Source organism: Rhinopithecus bieti, unplaced genomic scaffold, assembly GCF_001698545.2.
Source record: "Rhinopithecus bieti isolate Rb0 unplaced genomic scaffold, ASM169854v2 scaffold_9976, whole genome shotgun sequence".
NCBI classification, from domain to species: Eukaryota; Metazoa; Chordata; class Mammalia; order Primates; family Cercopithecidae; genus Rhinopithecus; species Rhinopithecus bieti.
In genome coordinates this window covers 485,777-505,173 of record NW_016806761.1, presented here as the reverse complement: position 1 = coordinate 505,173, position 19,397 = coordinate 485,777, and the positions used below count along the sequence as shown (strand labels likewise).

General features: G+C 42.1%; 2 protein-coding genes across 2 annotated transcripts in view; both read right to left on the bottom strand.

The window, feature by feature from the left end:
• The window catches only part of SMAD4 (SMAD family member 4), a 121,582-nt gene that overhangs the window by 96,579 nt on the left and 5,606 nt on the right, over positions 1-19,397 (bottom strand). Inside the window, exon 2 of the mRNA XM_017877552.1 lies at positions 17,989-18,153. The gene's annotated coding sequence lies outside the window, so the exon portion shown is untranslated. The remainder of the gene's footprint in view (positions 1-17,988; positions 18,154-19,397) is intronic.
• ELAC1 (elaC ribonuclease Z 1) overlaps positions 4,294-19,397 on the bottom strand; it is a 20,723-nt gene continuing 5,619 nt past the window's right edge. Inside the window, exons 2-4 of the mRNA XM_017877555.1 lie at positions 17,989-18,153; positions 8,010-8,477; positions 4,294-5,837 (exon numbers count right to left, since the gene is read on the bottom strand). Coding sequence (XP_017733044.1) covers positions 5,371-5,837; positions 8,010-8,477; positions 17,989-18,145 — 1,092 coding nt within the window. The 5' untranslated portion in view covers positions 18,146-18,153 and the 3' untranslated portion in view covers positions 4,294-5,370. The remainder of the gene's footprint in view (positions 5,838-8,009; positions 8,478-17,988; positions 18,154-19,397) is intronic.

Here is a 19,397-nt window from a genome sequence, read left to right as displayed (position 1 = left end):
CCAGCGCTTCCTATCTAGTCTTCCCATGTAAGAAAAATACTGACTCATTCATTACCTGAAAAATCCATCAATCAGTAAGGACAGAACCAGCACATTTCATGATAAATTTATACCTTTGTTAGTAAAAAAGTACCTTCACTGTACGTCTGTCATGGACATATTTGAAGCAGTAAGGGTTTTTACCCTTAAAGTAAAAACTACCAAATTTTTAAGTTGGCATAAGAATATTCAAGGAAATCACAATACGTCCTACTTGCAAGACATAACAAAGTTATTTGCACTGGGAGGTGAAAATAATCTTCATAGGACTAACGTCTTGGGGAAGAAGAGTTAGCAAGGTCATGAGCTGATGATACTGCATATCATCTCCAGATAGAATACCAAGACAGGCAGCTCCTATTCACTGCTGCTAGGAGTGTAAAAGAACATGGAAACCAGTGGGCAATTCCTACCCAGGACTTCCAAAAAGAAGTCAGATTTTCACCCTCAGATAAATCAATTCTAAGGAAGGAAATACTCAGAGATAAAGATTTATGCATAAGAATATTCATGATAGTATTATTTATAATAATGGAAAACAATCTCACTGCCTCCAAATAAAAAAAATGGTTAAATGATACTGTGTCTACAGAATGCAATAATAGAAAATCATTAAATTCATGCTTTCAGAGAACACTTAATGCCGTGGGGAAACGCTCATATATGCTAAATGAGAAAAACAGTTGAGGTCAGCCTACATGTAAAAATACACATGTGTACATGTATAAAATGTACATATATACAAACATAGGTGGAAGCACATACAAAACATGTAAACAAATACAAAACTTTAAAATGCATAGAATACAGTTTCTTTCTCCCAATATGGTCTGCCACTCATATACCTCACAATCACCTTGGGGGCTTATTAAAAACGCAGATTCTTGGGTATTACCCCAGACCTAGTGAATTAAGTCTTTGAAAGCAGAGCCTAAGGATCTCTGTCTACCTACACACCCTGAGTAATTGTCACTCACCCCTCAGTTTGGGGACCACTGGATCAGAAATAACAGCTCTCTGTGGGTAAAGGAATTATGAATACTTGTCTTCTTTTATTGAACGTTAAAAAAATTCTCAGGCCAGGCGTGATGGCTCACGCCTGTAATCCCAGCACTTTGGGAGCCCAAGGCAGGCGGATCACGAGGTCAGGAGATCAAGACCATCCTGGCTAACATGGTGAAACCCCATCTCTACTAAAAATATAAAAAATTAGTTGGGCATGGGAGCGGGCGCCTGTAGTCCCAGCTACTCGGGAGGCTGAGGCAGAAGAATGGCGTGAACCTGGGAGGCGGAGGTTGCAGTAAGCCGAGATCGCGTCACTGCACTCCAGCCTCAACGACAGAGCAAGACTCCATCTCAAAAAAAAAAAAAAAAAAAAAAAAAATTCTGTACCAAGCATACACTGCTTTTATAATTCAAAGTTCATTAAAAGTGCATTAACAAGGCATGAGTATTAAACAGAGCTGATTTAAGGTCTATTTGGGAAAGTGTAAACAACTTTGGAGAATTAAAACATGCACTTTTTTCTTGAGACAGTCTTGCTCTTTCGCCCAGGCAGTGCAGTGGTATGATCTTGGCTCACTACAACCTCCGCCTGCTAGGTTCAAACGATTCTCCTGCCTCAGCCTCCAGAGTAGCTGGGATTACAGATGCCAGCCACCACGCCCAGCTAACTGTTGTAGAGATGGGGTTTCACCATGTTGGCCAGGCTGGTCTTGAACTCCTGACATCAAGTGATCCGCCCATCTTCGCCTCCCAAAGTGCTGGGATTACAGGTGAACCATGGTGCCTGGCTGCAAGTGTACATTTTTAAAATCTAAAATACAGAGCAAGACTCTGTCTCAAAAAAAATAGTAATAATAATAAAATCTAAAATAAGTAGGTATCTATGGATTCCTCACAATTGAGTCAGTTTAGGACAAAGGAAGCAATATATTAAGTGTAGACATGGAAATCATTACCTCAATAAATTGTGCAGGTAAAAAATATAAATAGAATAATTTTGCGACATATGGAGAATGGCATTTCTAAAGTTCTAAAGTTCCAAGATCTTCCTTGGCAAATAAAGGATTCAGTAATCAAGTAAATTTGGAGCACAATGCATATTATGGTCACCCTCCCCACTTAAGAGTCAAATCCTTGGGCAGATTACAGATTCTGAGAAGTCCAATATAAACTTTTTTCTTAATTCTAGCTCCACAAATTCTTAGAATGTCCCTATCATTGAAAACAAATTTTAGCCCAGAAGAGGGTCTAGAAAAAGTTATCATCATGGACTGATACTCTACACTTGACCCAACATATTGTTTCTACATTCCCATGGCCTCTGAGGGCTTTGCCCATATGTATTTATAGAGCCTGATTCTAAGGGCATGGCTCAAGTCAGCTACCAAGCAATGCTCAGGAACAGCAAGATTCGAGTGCCCAGGCTACAAGATTAGAACATGTGAAGCAACTACAGATTTACTTTTATCTACTGGTCTCTTTCACTAGGCTGTGCGCTTAGGGCTGGAATTTTGCCATTTGTCTATTCATTTATGTACTACCAATAGTCTGGCACTTATTTAGTACTCAGTGAATGAGGCACCACCAAACCGGTGGTTTACATTCTTTCTGGTAAGTTCTGCAATGAAATGGGCTAGTTTCATTACTGAACTTAAAGCATTTCTGAGTACTTACTGTAAGTAGGCATTTCTTTTCTTTTCTTTTTTTTTTTTTTTTTTTGGCAGGGGGTGGAATGCAGTGACGTGATCTCAGCTCACTGCAACCTCCACTTCCCGGGTTCGACCAATTCTCGTGCCTCAGCCTCCCGAGTACCTGGGATTACAGATGTGTACCACCATGCCCAGCTAATTTTTGTAATTTTAGTAGAGACAGGGTTTAGCCACATTGCCCAGGCTGGTCTCGAACTCCTGGCCTCAAGCAATCCATCCACCTCGGCCTCCCTAAGTGTTGGGATTACAGGTGTGAGCCACTGCTCCCGGCCAAGATGGAGTCTTGCCATATCGCTACGGACTTAAACCCCTGGGCTCAAGTGATCTGCCCACCTCAGCCTCCTGAGTAGCTGGGACTACAGGCACACACCACTGCACTCATCTCTAGGTGGGCATTTCTAAGGATGTGGCGGTGACTAAGACATAATCTCTATCTTCAGGGGCTTCATGCATTAGAGATACTCGTCTAAGCCATTCTAGTCCTAGAGCCATTCTAGTCCTAGTCTCTTGCACAAGTTTGGGTACATATTAAATGTCTAATGCTTATTTGGCATTTTCTGGGGGCAGAGTCTACAGTAAGACAGACCATTCTAGAGACTACATCAGGATGATCATATCTTAAGTAACCAGACCTATCTTGATCATTGCTTTTTTCTTTTCTTTTTTTTTGAGAGAGGGTCTTGCTCTGTTGCTCAGGCTGGAGTACGATAGCATGATCATGGCTTACTGCAGCCTCAACTTCCCCAGGCTCCCACCTTGGCCTCCTGAGAAGGTGGGACCACAGGCACACCACCATGCCTGGCTAAGTTTTGTATTTTTTGTAATGATGGGGTTTCACCATGTTGCACAGGCTGGTCTGCAACTCCTGGGCTCAAGCAATCCGCCTGCCTTGGCCTCCGAGTGCTGGGATTACAGGCACGAACCACTGCCCCCAGCCGATCATCACTACTTTGGAGTCTCCACAACTAGCCAGGAGTCAAAAATTTTGGCCAGAGAAGCCCCAGAACCCAGAGGAATCGAACAGTAAGTACTACAACAGTGTTTCTAAATATGTGTGCTGTAAAGCTCCCCAGGTTCCTGAGATGTTAATTGGTAGTACCTGGTGAAACAGGACTGAGAAAGGAGTTCAATAGAGCTGACAGGCCTCTGGACTGCAGGATTTCTCAACACCTTTAAGCAATGTGCTATGCCCCTTATATATGTTGTCTTGTTTAACAATCTATGACATGGGTCTTACTGTTTTTCCCATTTTTGAAATGAACAAGCTGAAGAAACTCGGAGAGTGAGTTACCTGCTCCAGACCACACAGAGGTACCACCATAAGCCACAGAACGGGACTGTAGGATCAGGTCTTTCTGGCATCCCACACTGGTTTATGATCATTTGAAGCAATACTGTTTTTAATATGTTGACAGGCACTACACCACTCCTAGAAGGACAGACAGCAATAAAGTGTTTCCCAAACTGATTTGACTGAGGAGCCCCTCTGAGTGAATCAGCACTCAAGACCAGCTTTCCATGGAGCATGTTTTAAGAAACATTGTAGGGCAAATAATGTTTATTAATAGGGACACATAAATGAAACCTGTTTAATAGATAAGCATTTTTTACCTCTAGGTTCATAAGCTTCACTTGATGGCTCATTTCTTTTGAATGCTATTTGGTATGACATTGCAATTCTAACATATTCACTCTTTTGGATTTGACTTACCTAGTAATTTGACTCATTATGTCACTAATTTTGGTAAACTATATTCACATCAAGAGTATAAACTTTAACTTGCTGTGTATCTCAATGGGTCTGCAATTTGCATTTCGGGGTGAGATGATTCTTTATTGTACATTACTGACCAAAACTTTGCAGGACATCTAGTATCCCTGATCCCTGCTGACTAAATATCAGTAGCCGTAGTACCACCATTACCACCACTACCACTACCACCACCACCACCACCACCACCACCCACCCCCACCATACTCAGTCACTGTGACAAGAAAACATCCCCATAATTTCAAACCTGCTTCCAGAGGAGCAGTGTCACCCAAGCTGAGAACTATGGGTTAAGAGTCAAATAGAAAGTTCAATAACATGTTAAAACAAACACCTAGCCAAACCCTGCATTCAGTATTCCAGCAAAGCTATGGTCATGCTATCGTCAATCCTGCGTGTCCAGCGTTTCATGACATTTCTCCTTATTCTGTTAGTAACACAAACAGATTCAATACAAACTGCCAAAATACCATTTTTAGCCACGAGGGCTGAGTCCTGTGCTCTTTGCCAATAGCAGCAATAAAGCTGGGCAGAAGCTAAACCTAGGACTGCATGGAATATTGACTACCTGTGGTAGTAGCACAAAATGAGACGTATACGTGAATAGTCTATCATTTTGTCAAATCTGGACTTTAAAAAGGATGCTGGGTTTTTTTTTCTCTTAAAAGATTTATTATCAAAAGCTTGCTCCCTTTAAATACTGAGCCAATTCATCAATGCAGCTCCATTCTTTTTAGGATTATTAAGGCCCAAATAATCCCAGACTAAAACAAGAAATAAAAAACTGGACTGTAGGTTCAGTAACATATTCACAGACATGTCAGTATGCACCCAGGAACACTGGTTTCATTTCTTGATTGGAATGCTTATCACCATAAAATCTTCTGCTAGAGTCACTTCTTGGAGATCTAACACTGATTCAGCTTGCTTTTTTAGTTCTGCAATGCCATCTGTTTCTCCTTCTCTGGCCAAGGCAACTGGTTTGTACCTCTGACTGAAGTGAGTCAGAACCAGCCTCTTTGCACGGCACAACTTTGCAAATGTCGCTGCCATCTGTGGTGTGCTGTGGCCATGCTCCTTTGCTTTGTCCATCTGGGCATCATCCAGGGTCGCTTCGTGGATCAACAGGTCTGCTTCAAAGCACAGCTTTACTCCTCCATCACCCACAACCCCAGAGCAGTCACCCAATATGCAGATTTTTCTTCCAACAATAGGCTTTTTTAAGACATCTTGGGGAGAAATTGTAACCCCATTTTCCAGAACAACAGAAATTCCATTTTTCAGCTTCCCATAGGCAGGACCTGGTGGAACACCTAATGATGAAGGCAGATAACATTACATCATAGGAATGGAATTTATGACTTTTCAAGAGTCTATTTTAACAGCATAGCAAATAGCTAATGGAAAAGGCATCCATAATTGTTATAAATGTTTTACTACTTGTGGAAAACTGGGATTATTTATACATTTTTAAAGTTTCAGTGTTGATTGATATTAGCAATGCCTTAGTACTTAAAACATTTCCCATGCATACACGTCAGACAAGTTTTTAGTCTCCTAAGTATCACTAGGACCTTATTGTAGTCACTATAACATCCTTGATTCTCTGTTGTGCAAGGAAACAACAGTTTTTGAGAGTGCTTTATTTAATCAGCTCACTTTTGGGTAAAATTTGAGAGTGCATTTAAATAATGATATAATCAGGCTGGGCACAGTGGCTCATGCCTGTAATCCTAGCACTTTGTGAGGCCAAGGCAGGCAGATCACTCGAGCTCAGGAGTTCGAGACCAGCCTGGCCACATGGCGAGACCTTGCCTCTACTAAAAATACAAAAAATTAGCCAGGCGTAGTGGTGCACACCTGTAGTCCCAGCTACATGGGAGGCCAAGGCACGAGAATTGCTTTAACCCAGGGGGCAGAAGTTGCAGTGAGCGAGCTGAGATCACACCACTGACTGCACTCCAGCCTGGACAACAGAGTGAGACTGCCTCAAAAAAACAAAAAAAAAAAAAAAAAAAAAAAAAAAAAAAAAAAAAAAAAACACGATATAATCAACACCTAGTCAAAACAAGTACCTACAAAGTAACTTAATAAAAAAATTGTTAGTGAAGATTGCTTGTATTACAAGATCAAGGGGCATTTTTTTCAGGCAATTGTACATTATTAATCTTCTTGGCAGACAGGGGCAGTTCCACACTTAATCAAAGTGGGCTTAAATCTCATATTAATTTAAAATAAGACCTGATCATCACTATGGACAATACTTACAAACTAGTATAACATGACCACCAATTCCAACACAGATCATGTTTAAAGTTTCCAAATATAATAGTATTTCCACAGGCTTTCAGGTAATAAAAGTACCATTAACCTAAGTCACTTTTCCTTATTATCTAGCATTTTGTTTTAGTTGAGGAAGAGATCGCATAAATAAAAAAACAAGCACACACAAAACGCCACCGTGCTTTTTACAGGCACTGCCACACCATGCCCATGACGGCAGTGAGACTGGAGATATAATGTACCTGGACTCTACCTCGCAAGAGGTGCTGAAGATCCCCTCATGCATACTGGCTTAGCATGGAGGAGGTGTGAAGCCTTAGATGGGCCCCAAGCCCACCTCTGCATGCTTGCTTTCCAATGTAATGAATCCTGGTATATCAAACTGGTTGAGGTACAGGGTTTTGAATACCAAATTAATTTAATGAAGGTTAAATTAGTAAGCAAAGTAGATAGAGAAGGAAACTCTGAAAGCACATGGTTGCAGTTGTAAGGTTAAGATCAATGGCAAAAATTCTCAGACCAAAGATGTCATCAAAAACACATATCAAAGGGAAGACGTGAAAAAATAAAGCCTGGACCTAAAGCCACCACCACTACCACCCAAATCACCTTGCCAACCACGATAGTATAAGAAAGAATGTGGATCCAGGGAGCTGAAGACAGGATTCAAATGTATACTTGGCTTTTGCTCTAAATAGCATTTTATGGTCCCATGGATTTTCCTTAATAAGCAAACTTTGGGCAAAGGGACTAAGTGGAGAAAATGTCAGTTTTAGGCCTGGGATAGAGGAGTGGAAGTTTACTATGACAGTTTTTTTGTTTTTTTTTTTTGAGACAGAGTCTCACTTTGTCACTCAAGCTGGAGTATAGTAGCGCCATCTTGGCTCACTGTAGCCTTGACTTCCCGGGTTCAAGTGATCCTCCTGCTTCAGCCCCCTAAGTAGCTGGGACTACAGGCGCATGCCACCACACCCAGTTAATTTTTGTATTTTTAGTAGAGATGGGGTTTCGTCATGTTGCCAAGGCTGGTCTTGAACTCCTGAACTCAAGTGATCCGCCCGCCTCAGCCTCCCAAAGTGCTAGGATTACAGGCGTGAGCCACCACTCCTGGCCTTACTGTGACACTTCTTACAGCTTCAGTTAACAGGAGCCCTATTGATGAGAAGGGGGGAAAAAACAAAAAAACAAAAAAAAACACTTACCAAGGTCTTTTAGTTTCTGTGCATTGAGTTTACCTGGGCGTTTCTTTTCCACGACTGAAAACCCAAATGAGGGAATTCTGTGAAAGAGGCGAAATGCTTTTACAACAAACTGTTCATCATCAAACAGAAGGTACGAGTTTTCTTCTGAGTCTAATAGGATAGTTCTTCCTTGTTCCTCTTTGGGAGGACTGCCTGCTCTATTCACATGTGCAAATTCTTTTAATTCTTCTGCAAGACATTGATCCGCTGTAGGAACCAGTTCATGAACCACATAATGGAAGACCAGCTCCGTGTGAGAGAGTTCCATGGTTCGCCAGATAAAGTCCCGAAGCCCTACAGGGCCATAGATTTCAATAGGCTGTTTGGACACCATGGAGCCACTCTGCAGGCTGATTGTGCAGAGGAGCCCAGGAAGGCCAAAGAAATGGTCTCCATGAAGATGTGTGATGAAGATCTTGGTAATTCTCCCTTTTGATGGAGATAGAGAAATACATTTGGAAATTTTTCATTAACTAAAAACCCATACACAAAGCTATTTGAAACAAGCCTAACACTTTCCATTAAAAATAGTAAATTGAATTTAAAAGTTCTACTTACCATCATAAAATTATTCATTTACATTTTGCTACATGATTCCAAAAACAAGAAAGACAGGCTTTATTTCATCAGATGGTGTTTTGTTTGTTTGTTTGTTTTGTTTGTTTTTAATAGTTTTTTTAAAGAGACTCTGTCATCCAGGCTGGAGTGCAGTGGTGTGATCATAGCTCACTACAGCTTGACCTCCCAGGCTCAAGTGATCCTACTGCCTCAGCCTCCCAAGTAGCTAGGACTACAGGAGCCTACCACTATGTCTGGCTTTTTCTTTTTTTTTAATTTTGTAGGGATGGGGTCTTGCTATGTTGCCCAGGCTGATCTCAAACTCCTGGCCTTAAGCAATTCTCCCACCTTGGCCTCCCAAAGTGCTGGGATTACTGTGCCTACCCCCGCTAGATGGTTTCAGTAAGATATAACATTTTTCATAAAACATCTTCATATTACATAGTTTTACAGCTCTCAGAGTATTTTCATACATTTTCTGCCACATAAAAAAACAAGTAAAATATATGTGTACCAAAATAATTCACTTAACTATTGAATAGATAGGCCTCAAGTATCAAAAACATCTAGCAATTACATTGCTCCCTACTGCTCCCTCTGAGAAAAGCAAACATGTATTCCAGGAAAACAAAATGTTCCACTGGCTCCAACTGACTGGACCAGTGCCTGAACCCAAAATTGCCTTTTAAGGACTCCCTATGCTGGACAGGGATTAATCAATCAGGTCACAGCCTGCTTGTCTGGGTGAGGCTGAAGAAGATGGAGAAAAAGGAAGGAGGGTGAGGAACGGAGGGGAAAAGGAGGAGGGAGAATGGAGGTAGGAGAGGAACAAGGTGAGGAACTGAGAAGGAAGATGGGCAATAGATGCCAGAATGCAGGAGGGCCGATTATGTAAGGGTACTTGGGTCCATTCTTCCTTTCAGTCTGAACTAACACAACAGTTTTTTCAGTGCATATGGGCTTAGGTTATAACTTGGTTTAGCCAATGGTAAACTGAATTTATTGCTGGAATGTGGCAGGATGCCACATCAGCATTTTCTGAGATGCACCACATGGCATTTCAAAAGTAACAACCACAATTAACACATTTCTAGTACAAAAGAGACTTCTGGCCCTTTGCTCAAGGCCCACCTATTTTAAATATTTGATGCTATAAAAGTACAGAAACAGTTTACTGATACCATAAAAGAACAGGAATAGTTTACTATAATGTGATTTGTTCCATAATATCAAGTGTTCTCCAAGGAAGTCTTCCCAGAATTACAACATCAAGCTCAGGCCCCAGCAACAGAAAGAACAATAGATTGGCACAGGCTGATTGTGGAACTTGTGAATCCCCAGGAGGCACTCTAGAAGTTTCCTCAATATGCTCTTTTTGTTTTTTTTACTGCCTGAATCCCTCATTTCCCCCGTCTCCCTGTCCAGATTGCCAAGCCACCTCCATGCGTTGCCTGAGGACTCTGCAGACAAAATAACTACAGCAATAGGGCCAGGCACGGTGGCTCATGCCTGTAATCACACTTTGGGAGGCCAAGGCGGGCGGATCACCTGAGGTCGGGAGTTTGATCAGGCAGATCAGCCTGAGCAACATGGAGAAACCCTGTCTCTACTAAAAATACACAATTAGCTGGGTGTGATGGCGCATGCCTGTAATCCCAGCTACTCGGGTGGCTGAGGCAGGAGAATCGCTTGAACCCAGGAGGTGGAGGTTGTGGTGAGCCGAGATCACGCCATTGCACTCCAGCCTAGGCAAAAAGAGCTAAACTCCATCTCAAAAAAAAAAAAAGAACTACAGCAGTCACTGAGTCCAGATCCCCCAGTGGCCTAAAAACTGCCAGCATCTGACTTTCTGGGCCCTTTCCCTATCTACTCTAAAACAAAGCCAAACTGAACACCAAAACAACCTGTGAACCCAAAGTGAGGCAAATTAAGTAAAAAACTGCTTCTTACAGTTATCATAGTTTCAGGGAGACAAACACTTCATTTTTCAAGAAACCTGATTTCAAAGGGAGAAGGAATGGCAACCACAATTATCAAAGGTATGAGGAAGCTCTCAAATGAAGACACAAAAATGCCTGAGTTCCCTTTCCCTTGGAAACAAGGAAGTTATGGGGGAATATGTCATCCACAGAGGAGTGGAATACTGAGCATTCTCTAAAAATGAAGACAAAGGTATATTTACTGGATTTGGAAAAGCTGCAATATATGGTTTGTATACATTGTTCAGTTGAAAAAAAAAAGGTTATGCCAAGAGCAGTATAATTCTATGTATGCAGAACTATACACACACTCACACACACACTCTGTACTGTCACCATATCTATAATACATAGAAAATTCACCTATGAGGGGGGACTCGGACTTTTCTTATTTACACTTTTCTGTTTTCTTTGAGTTTTACAATAAGCATTTATACTTTTATATCATTTAAAAAATCATGCTCTTACAATACTTTTCTTTTCTTTTTTTTTTTTTTTGAGACAGAGTCTTGCTCTGTCACCCAGGCAGGAGTGCAGTAGCTTGATCTCTACTCACTGCAACCTCCAACTCCCAGGCTCAAGTGATTCTCCTGCCTCAGCCTCCTGAGTAGCTGGGATTACAGGCGTCCGCCACCATGCCCAGCTAATTTTTGTATTTTTAGTAGAGACAGTGTTTCACCATGTTCGAGGAGGTCACCTCAAACTCCTGACCTCAGGTGATCCGCTCCGATCCTCGGCCTCCCAAAGTGCTAGGATTACAGGTGTGAGCCACCACACCTGGCCTATAATACTTTTAATAATCATTTCATATGTGCACATGAGTATAGGGTATAGAATAATATACATGGAAGACCTGGAGGAGTGGGAGGGTGGCTGGAGGATGAGGGATGATTAGTTACCTGATGGGTGCAATGTACATTATTTGGTGATGGGTACACTAAATCCCAGACTTCATCACTATGTAATATATCCATGTAACAAAACTGCAATTGTATTCAAAATTTATTATCCCTGGAGGTAGTACAAGCTGAAAGGGTTTCAACCTATTATGGACCTAATGATAGGTCCATAATAGGTTATGGAGAGAAATTAGTATGTACTGAGGGTGCTTCATTCCAGTTTGAGACTGGGGGCATCTGAAGTACTAGAGAGTCACAGTTAATGCTCTGGGATTACTATCTCACCTTCCTCTCTAAGGCCAGAAATTTTTCTTTTTTTTTCTTTTGAGATGGAGTCTCGCTCTGTCGCCCAGGCTGGAGTGCAGTGGCGTCATCTCGGCTCACCGCAACTTCTGCCTCCCAGGTTCAAGCAATTCTCCTGCCTCAGCCTCCCAAGTAGCTGGGATTACAGGCACCTGCCACCACACCCTGCTAATTTTTGTATTTTCAGTAGAGATGGGGTTTCACCTTGTTGGCCAGGCTAGTCTCAAACTCCTGACCTTGCTCGTGATCCACCTGCTTTGGCCTCCCAAAGTGCTGGGATTAGAGGTGTGGCCCACCACTCCTGGCCTCAGAAATTTTTTTTTCTAAGCCTATAGAAATGTAGTAAACTAAAGGCTCCTTTGGGCTTTTGGGGGTTTTTTTGTTTGTTTGTTTGTTTGTTTGGGTTTTTTGGCCAGGATTAGATTTACCAACTATATGTATGAATGCATGCATTCATGCTTATTTACTTATTTGTTGAGACAGGGTCTTGCTCTTTCACCAGGCTGGAGTGCAGTGGCTCAATCATGGCTCACTGCAGCTTTGACCTTCTGGGCTCAAAGGATCCTCCCGCCTCGGCCTCCTGCTGGGACCACAGGTGCAAACCACCACACCTGACTTTTTTATTTCTTGTAGAGACAGAGTCTCTTTATGTTGCCCAGGTTGGTCTCAAACTCTTGGCCTCAAGTGATCTTCCTGCCTTGGCCTCCCAAAGTGCTGAGATTACAGGCATGAGCCACTGTACCCAACTCCAACTGTTTATTTAAATCCTATATAGACTGGGCGCAGTGGCTCACACCTGAATCCTAGCACTTTGGGAGGACATGGTGGGCGGATGGCCTGAGCCCAGGAGTTTGACATTAGCCTGGGCAACATGGCAAAATCCCATCTCTACTAAAAATACAAAAAAAAAAAAAAGCCAAGTGTGGTGGTGTGTGCCTATAATCTCAGCTACTCAGGAGGCTGAGGCATAAGAATCACTTGAACCCAGGAGGCAGAGGTTGTAGTGAGCCAAGATCACACCACTGCACTCCAGCCTGGGTGACAGAGCAAGACTCTGTCTCAAGAAAAAAAAAAAAAATCATATATAAAGGAACTGTAAAATTGTGGTGGATATTTTAGGTGGTCCCTGTGGCCCCTACCCCTTGGTGTTCACATCCTATAATCCCCTCTCCTTCAGTGTGGCCAGGACTTGTGACTTGTTTCTAACCAGTAGAATATGGCACAAGAATGCTATGTGATTACGTTATGGGACATAAGACTCCATCTTGCTAGCAGACTTACTCTAGAGTCTCCTTCTCCCATGCTGGCTATGAAGAAGCAAGCTACCATGAAGCAGAAACCCACAATGCAGAGAACTCAAGGAGCGCAGGGCAGACTGTCCTACCACTGTATGGGTTCTGCCAACAACCTGAAAGAGCTGAGAAATCTTCCCCAGCTGGGCCTCTGATGAAATTGCCAACCGCAGCCAACACCTAGACTGCAGTCTACTGAGACCCTGAGGCAGAAAACCTAGCTAAGCCAGGCCCGAACTCCCTAACCCACAGTAACTAGGAGATAATAAATGCAAATAAGCCACTAAATTTATAATCTGTTATGCATTATTAGATAGTATCAGATAACTAACACACGTATTAAATAAAAAGATGTATTCCCACAGCCAAACCTCTGGTACTCACTGTTAACAATTTCTTGTTTCTATTTTTGTACTCCTTGCCACCTCAACTCCTATTGTCTGAAATGTTATCAAGTCTCTACTCTGACCTGTGCCTGCCCGGAGGGCTCTCATGAAGGTTCTCATGAAAGGAAAATTGTACGATCCAAGTAAAGCAAAGAATAGCACCTAACTGATCTCAGTTTCAACACAAGACAGTATATAATTAGGGTTCAGCTGTACATACCTGAAGGCCACATGTCCCAAACAATATGCATTAGCTCCTTCCTCCAACAACTCTTTTCCTGACTTCTTCTCTAAGTCCAGGACATCACCATCAGTAACTTGTATTAATTCTTCACTTCCTCACACACTAGACATTCAGTGACCACCTCCTCTTGGCTCTACAAATACCTCTTAAATTGAATCTCTCATCTCCATCTCTATACTTCAACATCCTCATTCTCTCTCTCACACACACATACACAGTGATGATATGGTTTGGCTGTGTCCCCGCCCAAATCTCATCTTGAATTGTAGCTCCCATAGTCTCCCACATCATGGGAGGGACCTGGTGGGAAATAAATGAATCATGGGGGCAGGTTTTCTCATGCTGTTCTCACAACAGTGAATCAGTCTCATGAGGTCTGATGGTTTGATAAAGCGCAGTTCCCCTGCACATGCTCGCTTGCCTGCCACCATGTAAGACATACCTTTGATCTGCCTTTGCCTTCCACCATGATTGTGAGGCCTCCCCAGCTATGTGGAACTGTGAGTCCATTAAACCTCTTTTTTTTTTTATTAATAAATTACTCAGTCTTGGGTATTTCTTCATAGCAGGATGAAAATGGCCTGATACAGTAAATTGGTATTGGTAGAGTGGGATAATGCTATAAAGATACCTGGAAATGTGGAAATGACTTTGGAACTGGGTAGCAGGCAGAGGTTGGAACAGTTTGGAGTGCTCAGAAGGAGACAGGAAAATGTGGGAAGGTTTAGAACTTCCTAGAGACTTGGGAGGGCTTAGAAGACAGGAAGACGTGGAAGTTTGGAATTTCCTGTTGAATGGTTTTGACCAAAAAGCCCAGACTGAGGTGGTCTCAGATGGAGATGAGGAACTCATTGGGAACTGAAGCAAAGAGGATTTTTGCTATGCTTTAGCAAAGAGGGCAGCATTGTGCCACTGCCCTAGCGATCTGTGGAACTTTGAACTTGAAAGAGATGATTTAGGGTATCTGGCAGAAGAAATTTCTAAGCAGCAAAGCATTCAAGAAGTGACTTGGGTGCTCTTAAAAGCATTCACTTTTATGTGTTCACAAAGATACGGTTTGGAATTGGAACTTATGTTTAAAGGGAAGCAGAGCATAAAAGTTCAGAAAATTTGTATCCTGACGATGTGATAGAAAAGAAAATCCCATTTTCTGATGAGAAATTCAAGCTGGCTGCAGAAATTTGTGTAAGTAATGAGGAGCCAAATGTTAATCACCAAGACAATGGGGAAAATGTTGCCAGGGCATGTCAGAGGTCTTCCCAGCAGCCCCTCCCATCACATGCCCAGATGCCTAGAAGGAAAAATGGTTTCCTGGCCTGGGCCCAGGGCCTTGCTGCTTTGTACAGTCTCGGGACTTGGTGCCCTGCGTACCAGTGTGGCTTAAAGGGGCCAAGGTATAGCTCAGGCTGTTGCTTCAGAGAGTGCAAACCCTAAGCCTCGGCAGCTTAGACGTGGTGTTGGGCCAGTGGAAGCACAGATGTCAAGAATTGAGGTTTGGGAACCTCCTTCTAGATTTCAGCGGATGTATGGAAAAACCTGGATGTCCAGGCAGAAGTCTTCTGCAGGGGTGCAGCCCTCATGAAGAACCTCTACTAGGGCAGTGTGGAAGGGAAATATGGGGTGTGAGACCCCACACATAGCCACTGGGACACTGCTTAGTAGAGCTGTGAGAAGAGGGCTACCATCCTCTAGAACCCAGAATAGCAGATATATTGACAGCTTGCACTGTGTGCATGGAAAAGCTGTAGACACTCAACGCCAACCCATGAAAACAGCCAGGAAGTGGGCTGCACCCTGTAAAGCCACAGGAGTGGAACTGTCCAATATAATGGGAACCTACCCCTTGCATCAGCATGCCCTGGATGTGAGACATGAAGTCAAAGGAGATCATTTCAGAGCTTTAAGATTTGACTGTCCTATTGGATTTTGGACTTGCATGGGGCCTGTAGCCCCTTTATTTTGGCCAATTTCTCTCATTTTGAATGGGTATATTTACCCAATGCCTGTACACCCACTGTATCTAAGAAGTAACTGACTTCTTTTGATTTTACAGGTTCATAGGTGGAAGGGATTTGCCTTGTTTCAGATGAGACTTTGGACTGTGGACTTTTGAAATAATGCTGAAATGAGTTAAGACTTTGGGGGACTATTGGGAAGGCATGATTGGTTTTGAAATGTGAGGACATAAGGTTAAAGAGGGGCCAGGGGTGGAATGATATGGTTTACCTATGTCCCACCGAAATCTCACCTTGAATTGTAGCTCTCATAGTCCCTACATGTCATGGGAGGGAACTGGTGGGAAGTAATTGAATCATGGGGGGCAGGTTCTCTCATGCTGTTTTCATGATAGTGAGTAAGTCTCATGAGATCTGATGAGTTGATAAAGGGTGGTTCCCCTGCACATGCTCTCTTGCCTTCCACCATGTAAGACATGCCTTTGCTCTGCCTTTGCCTTCCACCATGATTGTGAGGCCTCCCCAGTCATGTGGAACTGCGAGTCCATTAAACTTCTTTTTTTGTTGTTGTTTTAATAAATTACCCAGTCTTCGGTATTTCTTCATAGCGGTATAAAAATAAACTAATACAAGTGAATTGCAACTGCCTTGGAACTGGTCTCCCTGATGCTATTCTCTCTCTCCCAATACATGTGCCATCAGAAAACTCTGTCCTAAAACACAAACAAGATCGCATTATTCTCCCCTTAAAAACATGAATGGTTCCTCTTTCCCAGTAAAATAATAAAGTCCAAATATCTTACTATGCTGTAGAGGACTTCACAGTCAGCCCTCACCTTTTCAGCATTCTTAGTTCCATCTAGCCTAGCTAAGTACTCAATGCTCCCCAACATGCCAGTTGTTTCCTGGAAACTTCCTTACTTGTTGCTTACTTTGTTGTCTGTTCCCTCAATGTCCATCTCTACTTCTCTCTCAGAAAAACTTCTATTTATCTCTTGGATCCCAGCTCAACTGTTAACAATCTCTAGGATGCCTTCTCTTAATGAATGGTTAGTTACTTTCCCCTCCTTTGTGTTCCAAAGTACTTAGAAAATACCTCCATTATTCTGCTTATCAGATTACATGATTGATTACCGTCCGTTTGCATGTCAGTTTCCATCACTAGACCAAGAGATCATTGAACACTAGAAGTATCTTTAGTCACCAAGTGCCAGGTGCTGTGATGAGTTGTAGGAATAATGATTTCAATACTATTTATCAAGACCTAATAAGTGAGAGGCACTATGCTAAGTTGCTTATCCATTCACTAAAGTAAAGTAAGTTCCATGATCATTTACATACTTAGTAAGATGCCTAGCTGAAGACATATAGCTAGGCATCTACTAGGTATATAAATGATCATGGAACCTACTTTACAGTATGGGGAGATAAAGAACCCAGAAACAAACTAAATAACATAATTTCAGACACTGATGATGCAAAGAAGTCAATAAAAATAAGACTGGGGTGAGAGGAACTACTTAATCCAGGAGGATCTGGTAAAGCCTTTGAGAAGATGGCATTTGAGCTAAGATTTAACTGAGAAAGAGGCAACCACACAGAGAATAAATGATTACATGTAATTCTCATAACACCCTTTCTACTTGTAGACTTTTTATCCCCATTTGCAAGATGGGGAAAGTAAAGTCGAAGTTTGCTGATCTGCTAAGGTCACAAGCCCAAGACACAGCCAGGACTAGAACCCAGGTCTGCCTGACTCTGAGCTGAAGCTTTTCACCACTGGACTGCTCTGTCTCCCAGGTGCTGGCCTCTGCTCACTCCATTTCCTCTGGCTGAAATGCCCCTCTTCTCCTCAGCCCTGAAATTCCTCCTCCTCCTCTGACAACTGACAAGTCAACTTCTCTGAGAAGTTTGCCCTGATAACCTCAAGAGGAAAAGAGCATCTCCCTCCTCCAAACATTTCCTACCCTTTGCATCCTCTCAGGAAAACTATCTCCTGGTGGAAGTAAGTATGTACACTGCTTCCTTGCTAAAGTAGTGTCCATCTAATATGCCTGGTACATCCCATGACATTTCCCAAACCCCAAGCCTACATGAACCCTTGCTCTCAACATCCACAGGATAAATGAAAAGCAAGTAAATAAGTAAATGAAGTCCAGTGGATGTGGCCAGATGCCTGCAGGCCTTCCAAGTCTCACCAGGATCTAGCATTGAAGTGGGATGCAACCATCAGGGCTGTTTCCGAACAAAATGTGCAAGGAGAGCCAAGAAAATGAAGCAGGACAACAAAAAAATATTAATGAGATAGCTGAGGGCACACTAACCTGCTTTAAGTTGGCTTTTCATAAGCTGTGTCTGTGTTCCCTCCCCACAGTCAAAGAGCCAGCACTCGCCTTCACACCGAAGGACCACAGCAGAGGCACCCCGGGTTGGAGATGGATATGCTGCACCCGTCCCCAGAAATGTCACATCCATAGACATCTTCCACCCTGCAACAGAAAGATCATCTGGGGATTATTTCATATCACTGCACCAAAAACACATTCCTGTAATATTTATCACTATTATTACTTTTTGGTTATTTAGAAGTCTGGATTCTTGTTCTCTCATAGTATTCCACACATATCCACAGTAAGATTTTAAATAACTTGGCAAAACTACAAGTTAACAAATCTTGTATAATTGTTCACACACCCAAACAAACAAAAATAACCAAACCTAGGCAATTAAAAACTATAGTTGAATTTTAACTATATGATGTTCTCAAAAGGCAAAACTATGGAGACAGTAAAAAGAACAGCCCTTGCTAGTGATACAGGGGGAGGGAAGGAGGAATGAACAGGTGGAGCACAGGGGATGTTTAGGGCAGTGAAACGATTCTGTATGATATAGTAAGACAGACATACGTCATTATACATTGGTCAATTGTATACAGAATGAACAACACTAGAGTGAATGAGTTCAATATAAACTTTAGTTGACAGTGTATCAATATTGGCTCATCAACTGTAACATGTAGCACATTTTTCTTTTTTTTTTTTCATGAGCCCTTAAGCTTCTGAACATGTACCACATTAATGCAAGATGTTAATACAAGGGAAACTGAGGGGTGAGAGATAAGAGAGTATATGGGAACTCTCTGTACTCTCTACTTATTAACTATAAAATAAAATTCCTTCTAATAAACACTAAACAACAACAACTCTAGTTGAGATACTGGGCAAGAGATGGTATTTAATGATGCCTACCAAATGGTGTCTTTGATGCCCACAATGATCAGCCCTTTCTCTAAACAATCATAACAGTAATGCCCTATGATGCTCTACAGTCATGCTGATATTTCACAATAATGCTGAACAAATGTCTCACTCCCTACGTGACATGGTCCATGACTCACGAGCACTTGGGACTCTGCTATTTTAAGTGATCAGCAATAACCTGTTGAATGTGCAGGTTTATTCCAACTCCTAGCACTATTCCTTTCACTATTTCCAGGCGCATCTGACATCGCTGATATACTTATGAGATGAAAGATGTGTATCAAACAGAATAAATTAGAATGAACTGAAACTTATACATAACCTATTATAGATTATCCACATTGATGTCAGGGAAGAAAACAAGCTTAAGAAAAACTACTATAAGATCATTTGACCAACAGCTGGATATATAAGATACAAAAACTTCAATAACTCTTCTCAGTCTTAGCAATAACAAGATAAAACAGAAATGG